The 23,910-nt window shown below is 43.7% G+C and overlaps 1 protein-coding gene across 6 annotated transcripts in view; it reads right to left on the bottom strand.

Annotated features, from left to right (window-relative positions):
* Positions 1–1,019: 1,019 nt before the first annotated feature.
* The window catches only part of IL34 (interleukin 34), a 62,958-nt gene continuing 40,067 nt past the window's right edge, over positions 1,020–23,910 (bottom strand). For 5 of the 6 annotated variants that reach the window (XM_072636606.1, XM_072636601.1, XM_072636602.1 and 2 more), the window contains 6 exons: positions 19,054–19,524; positions 12,687–12,808; positions 7,941–8,018; positions 4,846–5,007; positions 3,733–3,865; positions 1,020–2,611 (listed from right to left, as the gene is read on the bottom strand). In XM_072636606.1, coding sequence (XP_072492707.1) covers positions 2,391–2,611; positions 3,733–3,865; positions 4,846–5,007; positions 7,941–8,018; positions 12,687–12,808; positions 19,054–19,081 — 744 coding nt within the window. In that variant the 5' untranslated portion in view covers positions 19,082–19,524 and the 3' untranslated portion in view covers positions 1,020–2,390. The remainder of the gene's footprint in view (positions 2,612–3,732; positions 3,866–4,845; positions 5,008–7,940; positions 8,019–12,686; positions 12,809–19,053; positions 19,525–23,910) is intronic. The other variant, XM_072636607.1, reaches the window with a different exon arrangement.

Here is a 23,910-nt window from a genome sequence, read left to right as displayed (position 1 = left end):
AGATTGAAAACAAGTGGGGATGGCAAAGGAAATGGAATAAAATCACAGGTAGAGGCCATTTCATCATATGACACAGGGGTGGACAGCGGCAGGAGATTTCAGTGATGGGAGATGAGAAGGCTCAAGCAAATGGCCTCCATTTTTTCTATAAAACAGGAGGCAGGGTTCTCAGCTAAGAGAGTAGGGGGAGGGGATGTCTGGGGGGGTTTGAGAGGGGAAGAGCTTAGATGAGATCATATCTGCCACATGGATATGCCACCCAGTGCCTGGCACATAGCAGACACCTTCGTAAACACCTGTTCCTTTTGTTGTTTGCTTGGCAGCCTTGTTTTGGCTCTGCTAAGGGTTTTCGCCTCTTCGGGGAGAGGTTCTCATTCCTCTAAGGGTATGTGGATCAGGCTTTCCCTTCCAAATGTAAACACTTGGACAAATGGATTGACTTCCAAAGGGAAACCAAGGGTGTAACACCCATGCCAGCAGAGGAAACTCAAAACCCCAAGCAGCTGGATATGACCTGACAGAACTACTCCCCTCCCGCAGTGGTAGGTGAAGTTTAGCCTCCAGGAAGGCTCCCAGGCTCCTGAGTTAGTCTGCACCTGGTGTGAGCATCGTCTTGTCCTACTTGAAAGATGGGGCAGGGGAATATGAAAGATATTGGGGAGGGACAGAGGTCAGACCTTGGTAGGTAGAGGAAACATAGTACCATGGAAAGAACTCTGGGTCTGGATTCAAAATTCCACCTGTCATTTTAACAACCTGTGTGGTCTGGGGGAAACACTTTAAGCTTTCTAGGCCTCAGTTTCCCCACTTGCAAAATAAAAGGAGTTATACTGGATGATTCTGCCAGCTCCAAATATCTCTGATCCTATAAAAGTGCACTAAAGGAAAAACCCTCCTTTCCTGCCTGGTGGCTCAAAGTCTGGCAGAAGTCGATGGGACACAACTAAAAGATGTCCAGAGGGACAGCGCTGCACCCCCACTCAGCTGCCTCATTTGGGTAAACAAAGTCACAAATCAAATAAAATGAAAAACAAGTATTTAATAGAAAAAAAATTAAAGAAATGGAAAAGAATCAGCATGGCAAGACATGGCATTTTAATGCACCCCATTCCTCCTCCCTAGTCCCCAGGCTGTTGTCTCCAGTAGGGGAAGCCCCTTGCTCCAATTCCTAACCCCCACCTCCCCCCCACACACACACCACAATATGGCCACTCCAGAGCCCCTGGCAGATCTCAAAGGCCAAGGGAAGAAGCAGCCCCAGAAGCCAAGGAAACATTTCTCCCTGGGCCTCCTGGGAGCAGTCCTCAGGGTATGGGAGTCCTCAAAAAGCAGGACCCTCAGTTTTTCTCCCTTCCCAGAAGAACTCCACCACCACCCCCCAACCCAGGTCAAAGGGCTTTCAGTGGGCCAGAAGCGAACTGTCCCAGTGAGCTTCTCCACAAGCCTGTAAGAGGAATCCCTCTGACCTCAGAACATTAGCACTCCCTTCATTCTATAGAACGTGGAAAGATCCTCCCAACTGCACAGCAGGGTTTTCTCCAGTAGTAGGGAGGCTCCCCAACCTCGAATTCTTCCCCTTCCCAGGCACCTCCCAGCTCTCCTGGAATAGTACCCCAGGCTACCAGCTCAGAACGTACTGGTGGATCTTTCCTCCCTCTCAGCAACAGCTCTAGATTTCCCATGTCCTTTGGCCCTGAGGAGCTCAAAGCACTTTTACAACATTCCCCTTCCTGCTTTTGGCCTCTGCCCTTGGAAGGGAGGCAGATGGCAGGGATGAATCTGACTTTTACTGAACCTGAAGGCACAGACTCAACTGGTAATTAATTTGGTTGCTCCCCCATCAGCTGCTCCTCAGCTACATTAGCAATGATTGCACATTCTGCCCCACCTTCACTGACTCAGCTCTCTTGGTACTGAGGAGCCCCTTACCTCTTCATTCTGCACTGGCAGGGGCCTGGGATCTGTTTCCCTACCATGAAGACAAGGGCTAAAGCAGACAAGTGGGACAGGCCCACTCCATAGGTGGAGCCCTCTGCCCTGCTTACTGGAGCCCATGGGAGAGGGCTGAGGCCTGCCCGCACCAACTCCAGTTGCTACAGGCTTCTGAGGCAAAAGGAAAAAAAGAGAGAGAGACTAGGCTCGTGGGGATAAGTGAGTGAGAAGACAGCTGAGCTCATCTCTGGCACAAGACCTCCTCAGAAGGAAGAGGGTCTCCTTCTCTGAGCTGCTCCACAAGGGACTATTCCCAGGATGGGAATGGAGGTGGGGGGATTCCAAGGGCCTCCCTCCCAAATGCCGAGGTGAGAATTGTAGGTCTGAGACGCTTGAGAGGCTAGGCCCAAGTGGTCCCACTGGGCTCCCAGAGCAGAGTCAAAGCTAGAAGGACTTGCTCAGGGTATAAAGCGCTCTTCCCCCAGCTTAGCCTTCCCTGAAGGGGCAGCCTCCACCTCGGGGGGCCTCAGCTCTCTCTCCAAGACTAGGGATGTTTGGGCTTGTGAAGGATAGTAGAGCAGAGTGGCTGGGCCAGCACACTGAGGAGGGGGGTGGTGGCTGTGAGGCTGAGCTTGGGGGACCACGCAGTCTTCCCAGTTGCGGATGTTGCTCTCTTTACCTGTGAGAGAAGACAGAAATCAGGGAACCATGGTCCAAATCCCACTTCTCTCATTATGTATCTGCTCTCCTCCTTGAAATCTACCCTCCAAAAAAAGCCACCTTCTCATTTCAAGTCTGTAAAAAATGCCACTAGAATTAAAGGAATCTGTTCAAAATGTGAATCTCTCCCAGGTGAGTACCACCTCTTGAGACATACACGGGAGAGTTAGAGAATTTGAAAAGGTGGAAGAGCAGCTAAACAATGCCTAAAAAAATAATCTTTATTAAGAATGATGATAATGATACATAGGGCTGCAAAAGCTTAACACATGGTATGTCACTATGATCATCCAGCCTCTTCCAATGAGGAAGGGTCCACTACCTCAAGGCAGACCACTGTACTTAGGAACAGCTCTAGTTGTTAGAAAACTCTTCCAGACATAAACCTAAATCATCCACTTTCTGGCTTCCACCCATTGTGCCTCAGTTGGCCCTCTGGAGCAAAAAAAAAAAAAAAAAACAAGAAAAGCTCAAGTCTAACCCCAACATGAAAACCCTTCATAAACCAGAAGACATTGACCAGGTCCTTTGCCCTGAGTCTCCTTTTCTCCAAGCTAAACACTTCTAGTTCCCCAGGGTGTGTGTTTGTCCTTCATTGCCAAAGAAGACCATGCCATCAGAGAAATAATGACATGACTTGCACTTGACTTCATTTTGAGTGAGGGAGGGCTGTGCAGGTCACCAGCCTCACTTCTCCTCCAGAGCCATCTCAATCCAGTGACCTGATATTCATCAGGATGACTGGAGATGACCCAGGATGAGGCAATTGGGATTAAGTGACTTGCCCAAGGTCACACAGCTAGTGAGTGTCAAGTATCTGAGGTGAGATTTGAACTCAGGTCCTCCTGACTCCTGCACTGGTGCTCTATCCACTGCACCACCTAACTGCCCCGGTTCCCCAGTTAAAGGTAAGAAAAAGCACAGGACACATATTACATGTGACATGAGGTATAGGACAGGTGGGACATGCATCAGCACTAAATAAACCCTGAACCAGGTCCTGAGGGCTCCCTCAGCACCTTGAAGAGAACCATCCTCCTCCTCCCTCTCACTCATCCAGTCTCCCCCTGCCATCCTTACAGCATAAGCAGTAGAGTAGGTCCATAACTTTGTAGCAGTTGTCAAGAAGTGCCTTTGGCTTCACCAACTTCCGATCCCGGCCTGAGTTTGCAAGAGTCAAGATTGTCTCCACCTGTGGGTCCACCTGCAGGTCCTAGAAGATAAACACTGAACCATCAAGACCTCTCTGTGAGATGGGACCACACCAGATGGTCCTTGGTGCTGGTTGACCATGCCTGCATTTGGTTCTGGGCACCTTGCTTAAAAACCAATACTTAGGAGGGTAGCACAGCCAGAAGAGGTGAAAGGACTTGAAAATATCAGACAGCAGAAAGGACTGGGATATTTAACCTAAAGACCAGCAGATCCACTGCCCCAAAGGGCATAATCTTCTAATACTTAAAAGGCCCATGAGGAAGAATCACAGAAGCAGGAGATATCAGGGACCATTTAGTCCAACCCCTACCCTATAACAAGCTTGGAAGGAGGTAGAATCAGTAGATTAAAAATGGCAGAGGAGCAGGAAGCAATGAAGCCAAGCGTCCACAAACAACTCCTCCATACAACAAACCCAACAGCTGCTCATTCAGTCACTGCTCAAAGGTCTCAAGTGACAGGAAGCCCACAACTTTCCAAGGCGGAACATTCCACGCTGGGAGAGCTCCAATGTTTAGTCAGTTTCTTCCTTACATCCAGCCTAGATTTTGCTTTGCAACCTCCACCCACTGTCCTCTAGGGCCAAGAAGAGCAAATCTGATGCCCTTTCCATGTGGCAGCCCTTCAAAGGGCTTATCTTGGAGAGAGCCACTCTTTCCTTCTCCAGAAAAAGCATTCCCAATCCCTTCAATCAGTCCTACTATAGTAAGAACCTTCCTCTAGCATGGCCTTCTGCCATCTTTGTAGCCCTCCTCTGAACACTCTCCAGTTTATCAGTGTCCTCAAAAAGAAACTCTACTTCAGATGTCTGGCACACAGGAGGTGTTTAAATCCTTATTTCCTGACAGATGTGGTTGGACCAGACAGCAGAACTGTTGCCTTTCTCCCCTAGGCACTAAACCTCTCTTAATGGCATCCCTTCTCCTCAACCCTCTGGAAAAAAGGAGAGGAAGAAAAACGAGTGGGGGAGTAATTTACCATTGCAATTTCCCGGACATAGATCAGAAGTTCATATATTTCCTTAATATAATTCCAGGATGGATGATTTTCCAACAGGACGTTCTGGATGATCTCCATAGTGTTACAATTCAGCGAGGCCCACAGGTACCGCAGATTTGGCTGACTCACCTCTGCCTGTTGCTGCAATGAACCAAGGGAAACACAGTAAAAAACCTGAAAATTTATGAGTATTATGGAAACGTGAGTTATTAGTGTCATCGTCATTATCACAAATATAACTTGCCTTAGATCATGCCCCTCCAAACAATCACCTACTAAGCACCAAGCTTCCCCTCCAGACAATGAAGAGAAAGGATGGGGAGAGGGAGGACAGGAAGGAAAGCAAAAGAAATCAACCCAGGCTGCCTGACTATGCCTGATTTAATATCTAGCTGGTCTAGATGTGTTATTTGATGTGGCTGATAAATTACATGACTATTATCTGTAGGTTGGAGATGAGGGGGAAAGGTAGAGAGTTCCACTTGGGGCAGTTTCTGAATATATGCCAGAGCCTGCCCACTGGACTACCACTGAGCCCATTAAGAACGTTCACAAGAAGATGTGCCTTTGGGAGGTAGTATGATTGCTATCCCTTTTCAGCATTACTCTAGCTGAACTTTAGTCCTGCATCCACACCAAACCTTGATTCACTAAAACTGACCGAGGCCTGCCCAGCCCCACCCAACGCTCTCAGATCTGGGTACAGGGAGCAGACCACAAGATTCCAAGTATCACCAGCATACCTTTCTACTCATATAGGACTTTTTCCTGGCCATTTTCGGAGATTTCCACAAACTCATCCTCCCAAAGCAGAGAGACATGAGTAAAAGGTACATGTGCCTGGACGTGGAAGTTGTTTATTAAATATTTCTTGAACTGAATTAGAAAGAAACCAGAAGAAATCCAAAGTACTTAAAGCTAATGTTGTCCTAAAGGATCTGTGCATTGATAAGGGGTGTTTAATATTTCCCAATATGACCTTCCTTGTTTGACTTCCAAAGATGAATGTAAGTGTCCGCAATTTCTGCTTTATTACAGAAAAGCACACTTACCTTTTACAAGACACAAAGTTCACCTTCCTTCCATTCCAAGGGTCCAGCCTAACTGCAAGTTATCTACACCTGGGCAAAGTGTGATGCCTCTGACCCCTGGGAATATCCCATCCCCTTACAAAATGAGGAGGGCCTGATAAACACTTTCCAAAGGAGCCCTAGGGCCACCTTTCAAGGGGCAGAGTTGCTGAAAGAACTCTTATTGCAGGGCCATGGTCAAGGGGCAATGATCGGGCTACAGGAACTTATGTAGAGATACTGAAAATGCAGCAAGGCACATAACAGAATCTCTCCTGATATCTTTGGGGACAAGATGTAGGTTGGTTAGAGTTTGCTGAAATCAGAACCGGATGCATCATGAGACACACACAGCAGTGATGAATGGGTCAATGTCAAACAAGAAGGTAGTCTTTAGGGGAAGCTTCCATTAATCTGTCCTTGTCCTTGTGCTGTTCAACATGATAGTCAGTAACTTGGTTGAAGAAAAAGATACCACAATGATTAAATTAGTTCATCATACAAGATTGGGAAGTATAGCTAACAAGGAAGGACAAAGTCAGCATTCAAAAAGATCTTGATAAAGATGGGTCCAATAGAAGACATATAATGGGGATAAATATAAAGTCTATCTGCTAGGTTCAAAATTCAATTGCACAGGGACAGGATAGGGGTTGTGATAAGGAAATTTTTGCCTTGTCTTGTTTCCATTTACTTAAGATTCACATAACTAGCTAGAGATTACAGAATCAAGTTGATACACTGAATCATAACACCAGTATCAATGGTTAGTTGGCCAATGCCAGTGATGACACCAGTGTTTACTGACTAGTTTATTATTTTACCTGATACAGTACTTTTCCTTCTATCTATTCTTTGATGTATAAATCCCTGCCTTCCACTTGACTTCTACAAAATTCCAATGTACCTATCCTGCCCAAGTAACTAAAACTATGATTGCTTCAACTGCTGCTTGGGGCTCACTGGTTTTTGTCTGCCTTGAGTATATGTTTTGAGAATATAATAAAATATAAAATATTTTATTTATTATTATATTAAATGTAAAAATTTTATATAAAATATAAAGTGAACTGTTTTTTCATGTATGTACCTGTTGATGGTATGACTGACAGCAGTATCTTACTGGCAGTTATAAATCATTAGACAATTCTTGTATCAAGGTGTCCTAGCTATAAGAGGCAGAGATCTAAGCAACCAATAAAACTACTTCAATCTTAGGCTACAGGGAAGAGTTTCCAGTGTGAAAGGTGATAACATTTCCATTGATTTCAGCCCTGGGCAGAACATGTCCAGAGGTCCTTATTCTGCTTGGGGCACCAAAGTTTTAGGAAGGACATTGACAAACTGCAGGTCATCCAGAAAAAGGCAACCAGCATGGTGAGGGACCTTCACTTGAAGGAAGTGGAGGGAAGGAGATATTTAATAGCGGCCTTCAAGTATTTGAAAGGCTGGGAGTAAGACAGGGATCAGAGAAGTTGGTTTTTGAACCCAAACAAAAGAGCTAAGAACAATGGACAGACCCGCCATGGAATGGAATTGGATTTAAACTTGACTTCAGGAAAATGTGCCTAACAAATACAGCTGTGCGTAACTGGGATGGACTGCCATGGGTGAGCTGGTAGGTCCGTCCCTGGAGATCCTGAAGGAGAGACTAGATGAGCCCTTATCAGAAATTAAAACAGCCAGTTTTTTTGAGGGGGTAACAGCTAACATGCCTTTAATAAGCACCTGTTACACACTAGGTGTTGAGGATGCAAAGATGACAAAAATGGCATTGTCCCTGTTTTCTAGGAATTTATAATCCTGCCCTGATTATTTGGGAATGCTTTGGAAAGCCTGCCTCTCCATCGCTGGAGTCTGGTTATGGGATCACAGAACTACTAGACATCCCCACTGGCAGATTTTCAGATACCCCAGAGAAAATCAAGGTGATAAAGGCCACGTGACATGGAGCCCTGCATTTCCTGCAATGTGAATGGGTTCACGGGAAAGGGAGTTTCTTACCAGCCTGGTGATGTTGGCCAATCTGAGCACTCCCTCGTAGGGCACGCTGATCCTGTAATCAATGGGGAAATAGTGTTTCTGCAGACACAAGGAAGAAATACAAGGTGAGAGGCATTCACAAGCCTACTATGTGCTAGGGCACTTTCTAGGGACTAGGGACTGGTTTTTTTTAATACAGGGCGGTGATTTCATTGATGTGGGTAAGAAATTTTAACTTCTATAAATATAAAATAGCTACTTCTCTGCAGTTCAAATAATTTTTGAAAAATTCAATTAATTTTTTTTTCAATTAACAAAAATCTACATTGTTTCTTCAACCCCTGTCCTAGTGGGGAGAAAAAAGAAAAAAGAAAGCCAAAGTCCTTGTGACACCTATGTATAGTCAAGCCAGACAAAGTCAGGCATTAGCCATGTCCCACAGCGTATGACCCCTGACTTCAGCGTCCAGAGAGAGGTGCATGGCACATTTCATCACAGGTCCACTAGAGACACGGGCAGCCCTTGGCACCAATCTTTCAAAGTTGTTTCTCTGCTATTGTCGCTTTGTACAGAAGCTCACATCATTTTGGACACTCCATGGGTCACACAATCTGTACATGTCAAGGGCAGGAATGACTCCAGGTCACCCTGACTCAGAGGCCAACTCTCTTTTCATCTGCCTCCTTAGACACAGGAGGCTGTCAGGGGCTACAAAGACAAAAATGAAATGACCCCTTCCCTCTGGGACTTAACTTCTTTTGGGGAGAAACAGCATTTATAACACTAAGTAAATACAAAATACATATCAAGTACAGAGAAAATAATTTTGTGGAAGGAGGATGGAGAAAAAGGGCACTTTTCGGGACCTAAGCACAGTCTTATAGACTGTGGCCAGAAATCATATGCAAATATATTAAACAGACAGTAGATAAGGCACCCATTATGTGCAGGCATGGTATTAGGGGTCAAAAATAAATAAAATGACGAAATAAATTTAAAAAATGAAATAATTCTTACTCCCAAAAAGCTGACAAAAGGCAATAGTTTTGCTGAATTTTGAAGGGGATTCTTGGATGTAGAAATGAGACACAGCCTGGGTCAAGGCCCAGAGACCACGGATGGAGGGTCACATGTGACCAACAGTAAGAAGACAAATCTGGCTGAGTCTTAGACAGTATAAAAGGAAACCTGAAGAGGGTAAGCTGGGGCCAGGTGGGGAAGGGTTAACCAACCAAGAAATTTGTATTTGATTCTAGAGGTAATAGGGAGAGTTTACCAAGTAGGAGAAGGCTAAACCTTTAAGAAAATCACTTTGGCAATTTTGTGGTGTATAGATTAAAGAGGGCAAGGACATGAGGCAACACAGCCTATCTGGAGGCCACTGCAAGAGTCCAGGGGAGAGGTGATGGGGGCTTCAACTAAGACAGTGTCCATGAAAGTCAAGCAAAGGGGATAGTGCACAAGATAATGTGGAGACAGAAATGATAAGAGGAGCTAAGTTGGGTAGATAAGTGGGGTAAGGGAGAGTGAAGAGTTTGGAAGGACTGAGTAACTAGAAGGATGCCCAGGTGCCCTCAAAGAAAAGGGGAAGTTCAGAAGAGGATTGTGTTTGGAGGGGAAAGACAATGGGTTCTGTGCTTGGCCATGTTGTATTTGAAATACCTACAGGACATCTCTTTTGAAATGTCCAATAGTCTGTTTGGAGATCAAGGACTGGAGATCAGGAGAGACTCGGGCTGGGAGTCATCCTCATAGAGAGCATAACAGGAGTTGAAAAGCTCATCCAATGAAAGAGCAGACAATGAGAAAAGAGAGGCCAGTACGGGGTTGGGGCATATCCAGAGTTATGTTCTATGAAATGAATAATGATGAAGCAAAATAAGTGGGGAGGAAAGGGAAAAGAAGAGAAGGAAAGGATGGAAGGAGGGAGGGAGGAATTGGAAAAAAGGGAGGAAGGGAAAAAAGAAAGGAAAGAAGGAAGGAAGGAAGGAAAGGATTTATTAAGCACCTACTATGTGTCAGGCATTGGGCTAAGCACTTTAAATTTAATTATCTCATTTGATAGGTAGAGAATTAAGAGAGAGCAAGGTCACACAACCTAGAAAAGAGAGAGAGAGTAAGAGTATCCAGGAGAAGGTGGTCAATGCTCCAGAGAAATCAAGAAGGATAAGGATTGAGAAAAGGCCATAAGAGTTAGCAATTAAGAAACTGCTGGTAACCTTGGATACAGCTGGTTCAGTTGAGGTGAGAAGCCAGATTACAAAAGGTTGGGAAGCAAGAAGACAAGACGTGGAAGGGATGAGAGAAGCCGGTTTTTTCTAGGGGTCTGACTGAGGAAAGGAGGTGAGATATACAACTATACCTTGAGGGCAAAGTAGATTCTAGTGAGGTTTGGGGTTTTGTTCTGGGGCATGTTTGTAGGTTGCAGGGAAGGAGCCAGTTGATAATTCAAGATCGATTCTTGAGTAGAGACTCAAGACTACAGAGAGAAAGGTAATTTGCCAGAACATGGGAGGAGATGGGACAGCTGAATACACATAGAAGAGTTGGTCTTGATGAGGAGAAAGGCTAACTGTCTGTCATACACTAGAATAAAGGAAAAGAAGATGCAAGATAATGTCAAGGGGTTGTGGAATCTAAAGAGAGAAAGAGGAAGCTTGTGACTAATGGCTTGTTTTCTCAGGAAAGTATCAAGTGGGTCTTCAGCTTCAAAAATGACTTGAGGAGAGAAGGTTTGGAACAGCTATTGGGAAGAGTGATCTAGAGAATGAAGGAGGCTGGGGTAAAAAGGCTGGTTACCTTGCTCCGGTGAGGGCCTAGATGGCATCAGATAACATACACTGTTAGTGGACCTTGTCAGTCCAGATGTGTGACTCCCTTCAGCAACATGTGAGCAGGAGCAGAGCAGGCAGGTTGTGAGAGACATCCAGAGGTAGGTTTGTGGAAGCATGAAAAATATGGGACAAAAACGCAATGGGATCCGAGAGCAGAGGGCAGTGGACATTTGACCTGGTCAACAAAGCTTCAAGTTTGAAAAGGGAGGAGAGTAAAGCCATGGCAAGGGTGATGGGTGATGGTGAAGACCAATGATAATAGCTTTGCAAGAGGAGTGAGACATAGGGAGAGATGGAATGATGGGAGATTAAGAACAGATAAAGAAATTTCTGAGTTCTCAAAGTGGAAGATGATGAGATGAAGGGTGTGGCTATCATTTGACCTGGACCAATAGATAATAGCCAGAAGGAGCTGGATTGGGTGATAAATGCGGACAGAGTGAACCTCAAAGGAGGAGAGGCTGATGGATGGACAACAGCAGCACAGGGAGAGGATGGAAGTAACAGTGGGGAGCAAGGAGTAGTCTAACAAGGAGCAGGGTGTTGGCAAGACAAGAGAAAAACTGATACTGGAAAGGATGTCTGGACACTGGATATTGGAAAAGATTTGGCATAATTGGGGTAGGGGGAAGAAGCAGAGGGGAGTCTAGGGCTCTAAGAATACCAGAAGAAGTCCAAAAGGAAGAGAAGGTTCTTAGATATTTGCATCCTAGGATGGTACAGTGGACAGAGACCTGGCCTCAGGTCCAGAAAGACCTGAATTCTAATGCTACCTCTGATACATTTAAAATTGTGACCCTGAATAAGTCACCTACTTCCTCAATGTTCAAGACAGCTCTGTCAGACCTGAAGTCAAAGAGAAGATGCCAGCATGCATTAGTAGTAGAGTTTTCTCACCTGAGAGTACCCAGGCATTCACAGATCCAGTCCTTATTCCTATCTATATACTCCACGAGTGACAGTGAGGAGTTACAAGTATCCCATGAGAAGCAACAAGCTATATTGGATGGAAGGTTGGCTCTGCGGTCCGAAAGACCTTGGTTTAAATCTCATCTCTGATACATAATGCCTGGGGTAAGTCACATCCTCCCAATCCCCCAGGCAGCTCTAAGTCACTCACAAATCTGTGCATAATTCTCCAAAGATGACCAAACAGGCCAGTTTCTGGAATCTTCAGCATTCTTGCAGAGACCCAGAAAAGCAGCAAAGAGGCTTCCTGGAGTCAAGTTCTGAATCACAAAGTAAGTGGGATAGTATAGCCTAGCAACTAGAACAGCCCACCTATACCTCCATTAAGGATTCTAAGCAAGAATAACACCAGGTGTGAAAACACCACCAGATGTGAAAACATCACCAGGGAACCAGGTGCTACAGTAACTATAAAAGAGGATAGCCCTGTTCAGTTTTAGCTTTGGTTTTCTTGGAATAGTTTTTGTTACATAGTTAATATATCTTTGTCTCACTGCAGAGAGGCTGGGGAGGAGAATTTCAGGATGGCCAGCAGGGCAGGGAAGGAAACAGGAGTTTCCAGCCTCTGGTTGTTTTTGTGTGAGCACAAAGAACTCCAAGACTGGGTCTGCCTTACTATATCTATGGGGGCCACCTCCCGTTGTCTTGACCTGTCTCTGGCCACTGGACCCAGATGGTCCTGGAGGAGAAAGTGAGACTGGTGACTTTGCACAGGCCTCCCTCACTTAAACCCAATTCACGTTCAAGTCATGGCATCATCTTCCTGACGTCGTTGTCCTCTTCAAGAATGAAGGCCAAACAGTGACAATAACAATCTCTATATTGGAAGAGCTAGAAGGAAGACCCAGGGATGGACAGCTCAGGGTGATGACTGCGAGCAGATGCCTGCTCCACCACTCAAGTCAGGGCCCTTGGTGCCTGGGGAGCTGCCCGCAGAGAGAACAGGATGGACCCACAGACTCACCATATACCGGAGCCGATTCTTGTACTGCAGCTTGTCTCGGAGGCTCCCAGTGATGGCACACTCTTTGGTCTGGGCCTCCAGGCCCTCACTCACCACAACAGTGCCAAGGTAAAAACAGAGAACTGAAAATCACAAACACAAGGGCACTCAGAGGAAGGTCAGTCCCTTCAAACATCTGCTCTGCTTCCAGATGCTCCTGGCAATGAAGAAGGTCTTGGGGAGGGTCTCTGGGATCTAGCCTCAACCAGAATACAGAGTAATAACAATAAACAATAATGATCATTTACATTCAGCTACTCCACCTACATGGGAGGTGGCTGGGTGGCCCAGTGGATAGAGCACTGGGCCTGGAGTTAGGAAGACCCAGGTTAAAATCAGCCTCAGACATTTCCTAGCTGTGTGATCCTGGGTAAGCCATTTAATCTCTGTTTGCCTTAGTAACTGTAAAATAAGGGAAATAACAGCACCTTTCTCCCTGAGTTGTGAGAGTCCAATGAGATAATATTTGTAAAACACTTAGCACAGAGCTTGGCACATAGTAGGTGCTTTATAAATGCTTCTTCCCTTCTTCACCATTGTCTTGTTTGAGCTTTCACCAGTTGTATAAGGTAGACACTACAAGTCTTATTCTCTCGCTTTAGAGGGGAAGAAACTAAGACTCAGGGGAATTAAGATACTTGGTTAATGGTCCTACATCTAGCAAGTGTCAGAAGTGAGATCTGAACCCTGGTCTTAATGTGCCCAAGCCAGCACTTTTTTCAGTATGGCTGAAGTACTGGGGACACACACACTCATCAAGGCTGTCATCAGCTGCTTCTAGACCATAGGTCCTGGCAGGTCTGTCTGTCTCTCTAAAGATGGCTTTGTCTAGTTCCTGGCCACCAAGGCAAATCACATCAGGCACAGCAGTGTAAAATCTACACTGCCTTCCTTCCCCAGTCACTCTTTAACTTACGGGTTTGTGGGGTAGAAACTCAGGTTTAAGGAGGATCTCTATTCTTCTCATCAATACAGTAGCACATCTACTCTAATCCAGTGTAGGAAGTGGGACAGATCCCTTCCAAGGACCAGACTCTTAGGAACTTTGCCTCCAGGCTGGACATGATCACTTTTCAAGTCTGGGCAGGGCTTGCCCATAGCCATTCCCTTTTTTGTCCTGTGGCTCATTTTTCATCTAATGAAGCCTGTGAGAAGAATGTCTGAAACCTAAGATTTCACAAGGTTGGCTCTCTGATACTCTGAAGGCCCTCTTGGCAGGACTGGTCCTCAGCAAAATGAGGCAAAGTCTTTGTGTCTACAGGAATTCTTTCACCCATCCCTGTTCTTCCCTGTCCCGAGGGGCCTAATTGGCAAACTTCCCACTAAGGTGTTAGCAAATAATGACTTCTTAGCAATACCTGTGTTTTAAGGGGGGGCGGGGGGGGGGGGGGGGCGGGCAGCAGGTGTGGTTAGAAAGTCCAAAGGAATGAATCTAGTGCGAAAATTTTCAGCACCAGAACAGGACAGCGTGGGATGGGGAAAGGTGCCATATCCTTTTCAAAGCATCACTCATGTAACCCACCCCACCTAGGGCAGCTAAGTGGCACAGCGGATAGAGCACTGGGCTTGAAATCAGGAAGACTCATCTTTCTAAGTTCAAATCTGACCTCAGACACTTACTTAGCTGTGTGACCCTGGCTTAACCCTGTTTGCCTCAGTTTCCTCATCTGGAGGAAAAGAAATTGCAAACTACTTAAGTATCTTTGCCAAAAAATACCTCAAATGGGGTCACAAAGAGTCGGACACAACTCAATAACAACTGACCCAAATATCTATTGTAGGTTTGTCCCTACCTTTCATCATTTTATGCCATTTCTGGAACCTCTTTTCTATTTCTATATACAGATTTTTGCCCCAGATTCACTCCCAAATTTAATAGTATTTATCAATATCTGCCTTCCTTCCAAGAAACTTTTCTCCCTCTATCTGCCCTGAGTGCCTACTTTTTGCCACCTCCACCCCACTGAGTTCTAAACATCTTCCTGCTGATAGCAACCTCCCTCCCTAGGAACAAGGTTTGGAGGCCCCTTCTCCCCACCTTTGAGTCACCCAGACTGAGGCCTATACCACTAGCCCTCACTACCACTCCCCCCAAACTCTCTGCAATTACCCTGTGTTCACCTGGCAGATATTTTGAAATTATTTATCTGTGTATATATTTCCCCCAACAGAATGTAAGCTCTCTGTCCTTGTATTCCCAGCACCTGGCATACAGCAAGTGTAGAATCAATATTTGTTGAATGAATATATGAAAATTAATACCCTGGGGGACCCTTAGAAGGACAAATCCTATAAGCTATCAGAACTAGCCCTCTTAAAGTTCCACACCAATATGAAACTTATTGCTATAAGACACTGACTTGTCACCCCTCTCTTCTCCAATCTGCTAATGAATAGTAATAATAGGTAGTTTTTATATAACATTTTAAGGTTCACAAAGTGCTTTACATCCATTATGTCATTTGACCCTTTCAGTCCTATGAAATCAATACTATTATCCCCATTTTAGAGATGAGGAAAGTGAGGCTGACAGATGTTGAGTGATATAACTTGCCCAGAGGCATGCTACTGACTAATATCTAAAGGAGGATTTGAACTCAAGTCTTCCTGAGTTCAAGTCCAACATTTTACTCCACCACACCATGTGGAGGTTTTTAAGGAACCACTGCCAATGGCTTTGGTTGGGGTTTTTTGGAGGGTTTGTTTTGTTTTGTTTTGTTTTCCTAAGTGTAGTCTGCCACACCTTGAAAACTTCTCAAGCTTTACCACTGGGGGTCATTACGAGTCCAAGAAACACTTCCTGTATTAAGTGAGAGGGATGTGATTTCCCAAGCTTTTCTGAAGCCAGCTAAAAAATCCTTTCCAAACTGAATGAAAGCAGCTGGGTGGCTCCCTCAGCCCAATCCCCACTGCTAAGAGATAGCTATAATCTACTTTTTCCCATTCATTTTCCCAGACAGTCAGTCAACAAGCACCTACTATGTGCTGGGCACTGTGCTGAGCACAGGGGATTCAAAAGAAGGAAAAACAAAGTTCTTGCCCTCAAGGAGCTCATAGTCTAATGGGGAGACAATGTGAAAACAAGCTACATATGGGATAATGTGGAAATAATCCATAGAGGGAAGGCACTAAGATGACAGAGAACCAGGGAAAGGTGGGATTTTAGCTGGGACTTGAAAACCAGGGAAGCCAAGAGATAGAGATGAGGACGGAAAGTGACCCAATTAGAGAAGATACCTTGAGTCAGGAGACGAAGTGTTGGGTTTGAGGAAGAGCAAAGGAGGCCAATGTCTCAGGTAAGTGAAAGGAAAGGAAAACTGGAAAGGCAGGAAGGGGCCAGAAGACAAAAGGACCCATGATGGTATCGATGGGTCCTAGAGTCATCAGAGGAGGCTTCTGGGAGAAGACTCTACTTGAATGGGGCCTTGGAGAATGTGTACAATTTGGCTAGGCAATGAGGAGGAGAATCAGGAGACCCAGGGGTCTAGTCCCTTCTCTGCCCCTAACTCATTAGCAAGTTATTTCACTTCTCTAGGCCTCAGTTTCCTCCTATGTAATAATAACAATTGACATTTATATGGCCTTTTCAAAATAACTCTGTATACTGAGTATTACTATAATCTCCATTTTGCAAATGAGGAAGAAGGATCAGAGAAGTTAAACGACATGCCTACGTCACACAGTATTAGACAAGATTTGAACCCACATCTCCATGCCTCCAAGACCAGAGCATCATCTACCTAATCTAACTGAAGAAGCCCCCAAAAGAGGAGATTTCCTCTAAGGTCTCTTCTCCTTCTAATGGTCTTGTGATTCTACTCAAGCCCCCATGAATTTGTCCCTTCTCTGAACTCCTATGTCCTCATCATGGGACCTTTCCATCTGACTTGCAGCTGAACCTTCCTCTGTGTTATCTTCCCCAGGGATTATTTGTCTTGTTTTTCTATCTGCATCTCCAGTGCCAGAAAAAGCACTTAACAAATGCTTTATTCATTCATATCACACAGTCCTGAGTTTAGAATATGGGGCCTGATAGATGATTCACTGATAAAAATTTGAGACATGATTTGTTTCTCCATATCACAAGTCCCAGGCAAGCAGGTTTCCTCCCATCCCTTCATCTGTGCCTTCCATCCTGTTTCAATATACTTCCTGCCTTTCCCTTTATCTATGTTCTCCTTCTCCCTTGAAGCACAGATCGTTTAATGCTCTTAATTTAAGATGAGAAGTTTTCAATCTGTCCTATTTTTCCCAGTCTACTATTTTGCTCTTTAATTTATCAGTTTATTATCCAAAAAAGTCTAATTTTAATGTAATCAAGAACAGAAAAATATCAACTCTTCTTTTAACTGGGACAAATGGGATAAATTTATTCTGTTTTTTTCCCAGAGTTTCTCTCTTTTTTAATGTTTAAGTCTCTCATTCAGCTGGAATTCAGCAGGATATATGGCGTTGGTCCAAATCCTTTTCCTACCAAACTCTCAATTTTCTCAAGTTTATTTGTTAAATGATTAATACTTTCCCCAATTTTTATTTTCTACAAGTTTGTCAATGATCTTTTGACTTCACCATCTTACCTTTCTAAGTTATTTCAATAAATAACAAATAACACCCTTTCCTCAAAAATATGAGTTCAAAAGAGTAGCAGCCATGATTGTGAATGTCCCCACCCTCCCTCACCCCCCACACCCTGCAGGGTTCCAGTCACCAGCTGGCACTATAGGCTCAATAAACTTTTGACTAATTGATTCATGACCTACATATGAACATTTCCCAGAAACTAGGGCAGATAGCCCATCACTCTCAGGCTTTCATATATGTAATGCTGCCTCGAAGCCACTGAAATGCCAGCAGATCTATTGGGCAGGTATAGAAAACACAATGGCTAATTAGAGATCTGTTCCTATATGGTCATTACCTTAAGAAATGAAAAGGGAAATCACAAGTTATGGATAGGATGGCTGCTGCTCTGGCCCCCAGTCTCATTATCTGGAGCTAGGAAACCAAAGCTGATGTCTAAGGCACTGATCCCCGCCCCCACCTCTCTAAATCCTGACCTCTCAGCTTCCCTGCCCTGGTGGAGAGGGGAGCTCTCCTGCTTCACATCCAACCCCCAATTTACAAGAAGTCAAACTGCAGGCACCAGGCTGGAAAGGTAGCTGGCATTCACTATTGCTATTCTAGACTGGAGGGGAATTCCTGTTCTCAAAAGCCCATCCCCTTAGGTAGAGTAGTAACTGATCTGTAACCTATAGTCTGAGAAAATTTTTTTGGGGGGTGGGGGAGCACCACTGAGAGACTCCTGGTCATACACGATAATACACACCAAGGGCTGTACTGGAACCCAAGTGTTTCAGCCTCCAAGCCTGCTGCTATATCCACTACCCCAATACTGCCATTGGGGAAAAAGAGATTCTGGCTAAAATGGGATGCCCAATCACTTTGGGCCTGAGGCATCACTGCCTAGGCATTCAGAGAGACTCTTTGGAAAGGTTCAGGATCGATAGGAAAGTCAGTTTCACTGTTGTTATCACTGTTATTGCTTCTCTGGCTCAGTGAAGTTTCTAACAGATAAGGTCCCAGGACAAGCTGCTGTCCCCAGAGTCTTCTTGATCCATCCTTGTCATTTTTTTAATTCTATTTATCATCACCAAAGCTAAAAATGACCTTCACACTGAACAATACATACAGGTGTCACTGCTATGTCCTATTTCTGTCCTCCTTCATGGTGGAAAGGAAACAATGTGCTTTGTCCTAAATACGTCAGCATGTCTTCATGACAGTCTGTGCCTTCCCCAAAGAGTTCATGAAATATTGGAATACTTTTTTTTTTTAAATGGGCATTTGGGAAGGGTAAGGGGAGGGGCAATGCTAGATAATTATTCTCTTTTCTTTTTCTTTTTTAAAGATAATCATTTTCAAAAGAGATACCCCCAACCTTACAGTAACCCCCAAGAAGACTAGAAATACTCTTCCCTGCCTACCTCATTCCCTTATTTTTCTCTCCACTGCTACAAATAGAAGGCAGATGCTGCTTCCTGATCTCACTGAATCCTTTCCAGCCATCCCCAAGCATCATCCCAGGAAGTGCCCCACCCCCACTGCTAACCCTTTCCCCACCCCCCACCAACAAACATGAGGCTCAGGCAGAAAGTACACAGGCTCCCCAGGCAGGGCCAAGGGTTAATTAAGTATCTCAACTTCACATATGTTTAAAAAAAAAAAAAGACCAACAACAACCCCAGAGTGCCACAGTTACCATGGTTACCACTAGCCCCCGGCTTAACCAGAATTTTGGCTGGCTCCAGGCCCAGGCCATCCTACTCACAAAGTCTTAGGTATCCACCACGGGGCATGTTGGTCAGCTGGGTCCAGGCAGTGAGCGAAGGCAGCCTCTCCCCCCAGTGGCCAGAATGCCAAGAAGAAAAGGGATTAGCTTACATGGCTACAGTCTCCCCATGGGCAGGCACAAAGCCCTTGCTGAGAGAGAGGGGCAAAATCCAGATAACGGCCCCAACCAAGGTCAGGGGGCAGAAGCAGAGGGGGTGAGGGGGAATGTCGTGGGCCTGCTGTGACCTTCTTCTACCCTGATCTCCTCTTCTGCGTGGGCTGCCCTTGGCCCCAGATGCACATCCTATCCCTCAGCCTTCCTTAGCAGGAAAGGCCAGCCCCAGCCAGGCAAACTGGTGTTCTGGTTCAGGAGAGAAGACAGGATCCCTCCGACCTCCCAGAGTCCAATCAAAATCTGGTGGTGTTTTTAGGTTTCTCCTTTTACGGCTGCTCGGTGTTAAGCCTGTTCCTGGGAAGAGAAAAGAGGAAAGAAATATGTTACATAATAACAGTTGGCCTGTCAGGACAACTATATCCATCAAACATCTAATATTTGCAGGGCACATTGCTAAGTGCTCTAGGATGATAACAAGAAGGGGAAAGAGTATTTATTCTGGGGCTACTATGTGCCAGGCATTGTGCTAGCTGCTTTACAAATATTTCATTTAACCCTTACACCAACCCTGCAAGGGTTATTATCCCCAGTTTACAATTCAAGAAACTGAGGACAATGGAGTTAAGTGACTTGCTCAGGGTCACAGAGCTAATAAGTATCTGAGGCCAAATTTGAACTCGGGTCATCCTGCTCAGGCCCAGCCACCTATGTAGGTCTTATTGCCCAGGTCCTACAGCTATCCCATCCGCTGCCTCTTGGGAAAAAGATAGAAGAAATCAAGGTGAGATTTGTTTGGGGTTTCTTCTGTGAAGTTTAGATTTAGTCAAAGGGCTGCATTTGAAGACCTAGAGGGCCACCTGTGGCCTCGAGGCCCCAAGGTCCCCACCCCTGCCTCTGACACCTGCTGACTGTGTGACCCTGAGCATGTGACTTAATTTCTTTCAGCCTCAGTTTCCTATAATATGTGATAATAACAACTGGCATTGATTAGCCCTTTGTATGCAAATTATTTTAACAAATATGATCTTATTGGATCCTCTCAACAACTCTGGGAAGCAGATGCTATTATCATCCCCAGTCTTATGGACGAAACTGAGGGTAAGAAATTAAAGTGATTTACCCAGGTCCTACAGCTAGTGTATACAGGAAGATTTGAACGCAGATCTTCTAGTATTATGTCTACTATTTCACTCAGTTTCCTTTAAAATGAGGGGGTTGAACTCAATAATGACCTCTAAGGTTCCTTCCCATTCTAAAAGGATAGTCCTGAGCCAGAGATATTGTTTGTTGTCATTTTTCAGTTGTGTCTGACTCTCTGTGACCCCGTTTGGGATTTTTTTGGCAAAGATACTAAAAGTGGTTTGCCATTCCCTTCTCCAGCTCATTTTACAGATGAGGAAACTGAGGCCAACAGGGTGAAGTGACTTGCCCAGGGTCACACAGCTAGTACATGTCTGAGGTCAGATTTGAATGCAGGAAGATGTCTTCCTGATGCCAGGTCAGACAGTCTATCCACTGTACCACCTCCCTAAGTGAACCTAATGAGGGCATTAAGAATGTATCTGCCCAATATTAGGCTTACACCAACACCTTATACCATATATCACAATAAGCTCAAATCAGACACATGACCTGAATATTAAGGTCATACCATGAAACAAACGAGAAAAGAACCCAATGAGGTCCCTTTCACAGCTGTGACGAGGAGGCAAACAAAGGGCAGAAACAATCACAAAAGATGAAACAGGGAACTTCAGACACATGGAACTGAAAAGCCTTTGCAAAGATGGCAGATCAGAGGCGATCCAGCTGAACTTTCTCAACAGCCCCCTGCAAACAACTACAAAATAATGTCTCAAATCTGCTCCAAGGGTCAGAATGAGACCTATTTCCAGCCTAAGAAAATTTTGGAGGTTAGAAGAAGTTTGTAACATCCGTCTGGAGCCCTCACACTAGAATAACAGGTGTAGGAGCAACAGCAACAGCTTTGGGAGCTCTCAGCCCAGACATGTAAGGGCTTTGCTGACACTGATTGGCAACTCTATTGCCCACGTGCATATCTGAGTCCCAGTTGCAGGGTGAAAGGGAACACTGAGGGGGTAGTCACAAGGGAGCCCTAGTCACAGTTCCAAGGCAAAGAGAATGCCAGTACTTGTGATTGCAGGAAAGCAGTGGGCCTTCCTGAGTAAAGACCAGAGTGTAGACCAGGAAAATAGCGACTATACTTCTCCCAAGATCACATCACCTCAGAAGCATCAAAAACTTGCAGACCCCCAGGACTAGCTCTGAAAACAACAATTAAAAAAAAACCTAAAGCTTGGAATAGTGCATCTTCACCACTCCCCCTAGCTGTACAGAGCCCAACTTTAACATATAGTTCAGAGTCAAAAGCAGACTGAAAAAAATGAGCAAACAACTAAAAAATAACTTGACCACGTGGCAAGGAAGACCAAGACATGACATAGAAGAAGATAATAATGTGAAAACTGCTACAAACAAATCCTCAAAGAAAAATGCTAATTGGACCCAAACCCAATCAGAATTCCTCAAAAAGTTACAAAAAGAGAGTGGAAGAGGAAAAATTGCGAAAAGTAATGAGAGAGATGCAATAAAATTATGAAAAATAATTAACAGCTTGGTAAAAGAGGCACAAAAATTCACTAAAGAAAAGAACTCCTTAAAAAGCAGAATTGGCCAAATGGAAAAAAGAGATCCAAAATCTCACTGATTTCTTAAAAATTAGAATTGTCAACTGGAAGTTCATGACTCCATGCAACATGAAGAAACAACAAAACAAAGTCAAAAGAATGAAAAAATAGACCTGTGAAATTCAAAAACAATTGACTTGGAAAATAGATCAAGGAGAGATAATTTAAAAATTAATGGACTACCTGAAAGCCATGATCAAAGAAAGAGCCTAGACATCATGTTTCAAGAAATTATCAAGGAAAACTGCCCCAATATTTTAGATCCAGAGGGCGAAATAGGAATTGAAAGAACCTACTAATTATCTCCTAAAAGCATTCCAAAATGAAAACTCCCAGCAATATCACAGTCAAATTGCAGAACTCCCAGGTCAAAGAGAAAATAATACTTTAAGCAGCCAAAAAGAAACAATTCAAATATCATAGGGCCCAGTCAGGATCACACAAGATTTAGCAGCTTCTACATTCATTGTTCACGGATAGGTTGAGTCAGTATAATAAAATAATCATTCTATTCAAATTTTCAAAAAAGTTACACAGAGTTTTTTTTAAAAAAAGGTTTGGTGCAGGATCTATTATGTTTCAGCTGAACGAAAAAAAGACAGGAGTAGCAATCATGATGTCAGACAAAACAAAAGGAAAAATAAATCTAATTAAAAGGCATAATCAGAGAAACTGCATTTTACTAAAAAGGTACCATAAAATGGAGTCATTCAAAAATATTTTCCAGGAAGTTTTCTGTTAAAGTCTTTATTTCTCAAACATATACCAAGTATAGAAGAACTGAGTCACTTTCATAAAAATAGGTGCCATTTGCCCATTGATAAATGGTCAAAGGATATACACAGGCCATTTTCAGAAAAGAAATCAAAGTTACCTATAGCCACGTGAAAAAATATCCTAAATCACTATTCATTAGAGAAAGGCAAATTAAAATAACTCTGGGGTACCACCTCACACCTATCACAAATGACAAATACTAGAAGGTATATGGAAAAATAGTACACTAACAAACTGTTTGGTAGAGTTGTGAACTGGTCCAACCATTGTGGAGAACAACTTGGAACTAGGTCCAAAGGGCTATATAACTGTGCATATCCCAGTAATACCATTAATAAGCTATATCAAAAAGAGAGCAAAGAAAAAAAGGACCTTTATGTACAAAAATATTTATAGCAGCTCATTTTCTGATGACAAAGTATTGAAAATTGAGGGAATGCTCATTAATCGTGGAATGGCTGAACAAGTTGTTACATATGATAGTGATGGAATATTATTACGCTATAAGAAATGACAAAGTGGGATAGTTTCAGAAAAAACATGGCAAGACCTAGATAAACTGATGCAAAGTGAAATGAGAAGACTTAGGAGATCATTTTACACAGTAACATCAGTGTCATAACAATAACAACTGTAAAAAAACTTGGCTACTCTGATCAATAAATGATCTAAGACAATTCCAAAAAATTCATGATGAAAAAATGCTCTCCACTTGCAGAGAGAGAACTGATGGATCCTGAGTGCAAATTAAAGTATAATTTTCTTAATTTATTTTTCTTGCTTTTTAAAAATAAAAATATGGCTACTATGGAAATAGGTTTTGCACAATTTATATGTATACTTGATAACATATTGATTGCTTGGTCAGGGAGTGGGAAGGAGGGAGGGAATTAGGAACTCAAAATTTTAACAGAAAAGAATCTTTAAAATAAATAATAAATTGAAGGTGTCTTTTAAAAATAAATGAAAGAATGAAATGAAAGCTTTTTCACTAACAAAACCAATGCAACTAGTCTAAGAAGAGCAGTTGATTCAGAGAAAAAAAATCTCTTCCATAAATATCTCTGTTCAGGATCTGCTACCCAAATATATACAATACTAACAAATGTATAAGACCACAACCAAAGACCAAAGGGTATGAACTGTTCTCAAAAGAGGATCTGCAAACTATTAACAATTTGAAAGACTTCCATATTGCTAATAATAGAAGCAATAACAACGAAAACTCTCAGGTTATACCTTACACCCAGCAAAT

Source organism: Notamacropus eugenii, chromosome 1 (genome assembly GCF_028372415.1).
Source record: "Notamacropus eugenii isolate mMacEug1 chromosome 1, mMacEug1.pri_v2, whole genome shotgun sequence".
Lineage (NCBI taxonomy): Eukaryota > Metazoa > Chordata > Mammalia > Diprotodontia > Macropodidae > Notamacropus > Notamacropus eugenii.
This window is presented reverse-complemented; position numbering and strand designations above follow the sequence as displayed.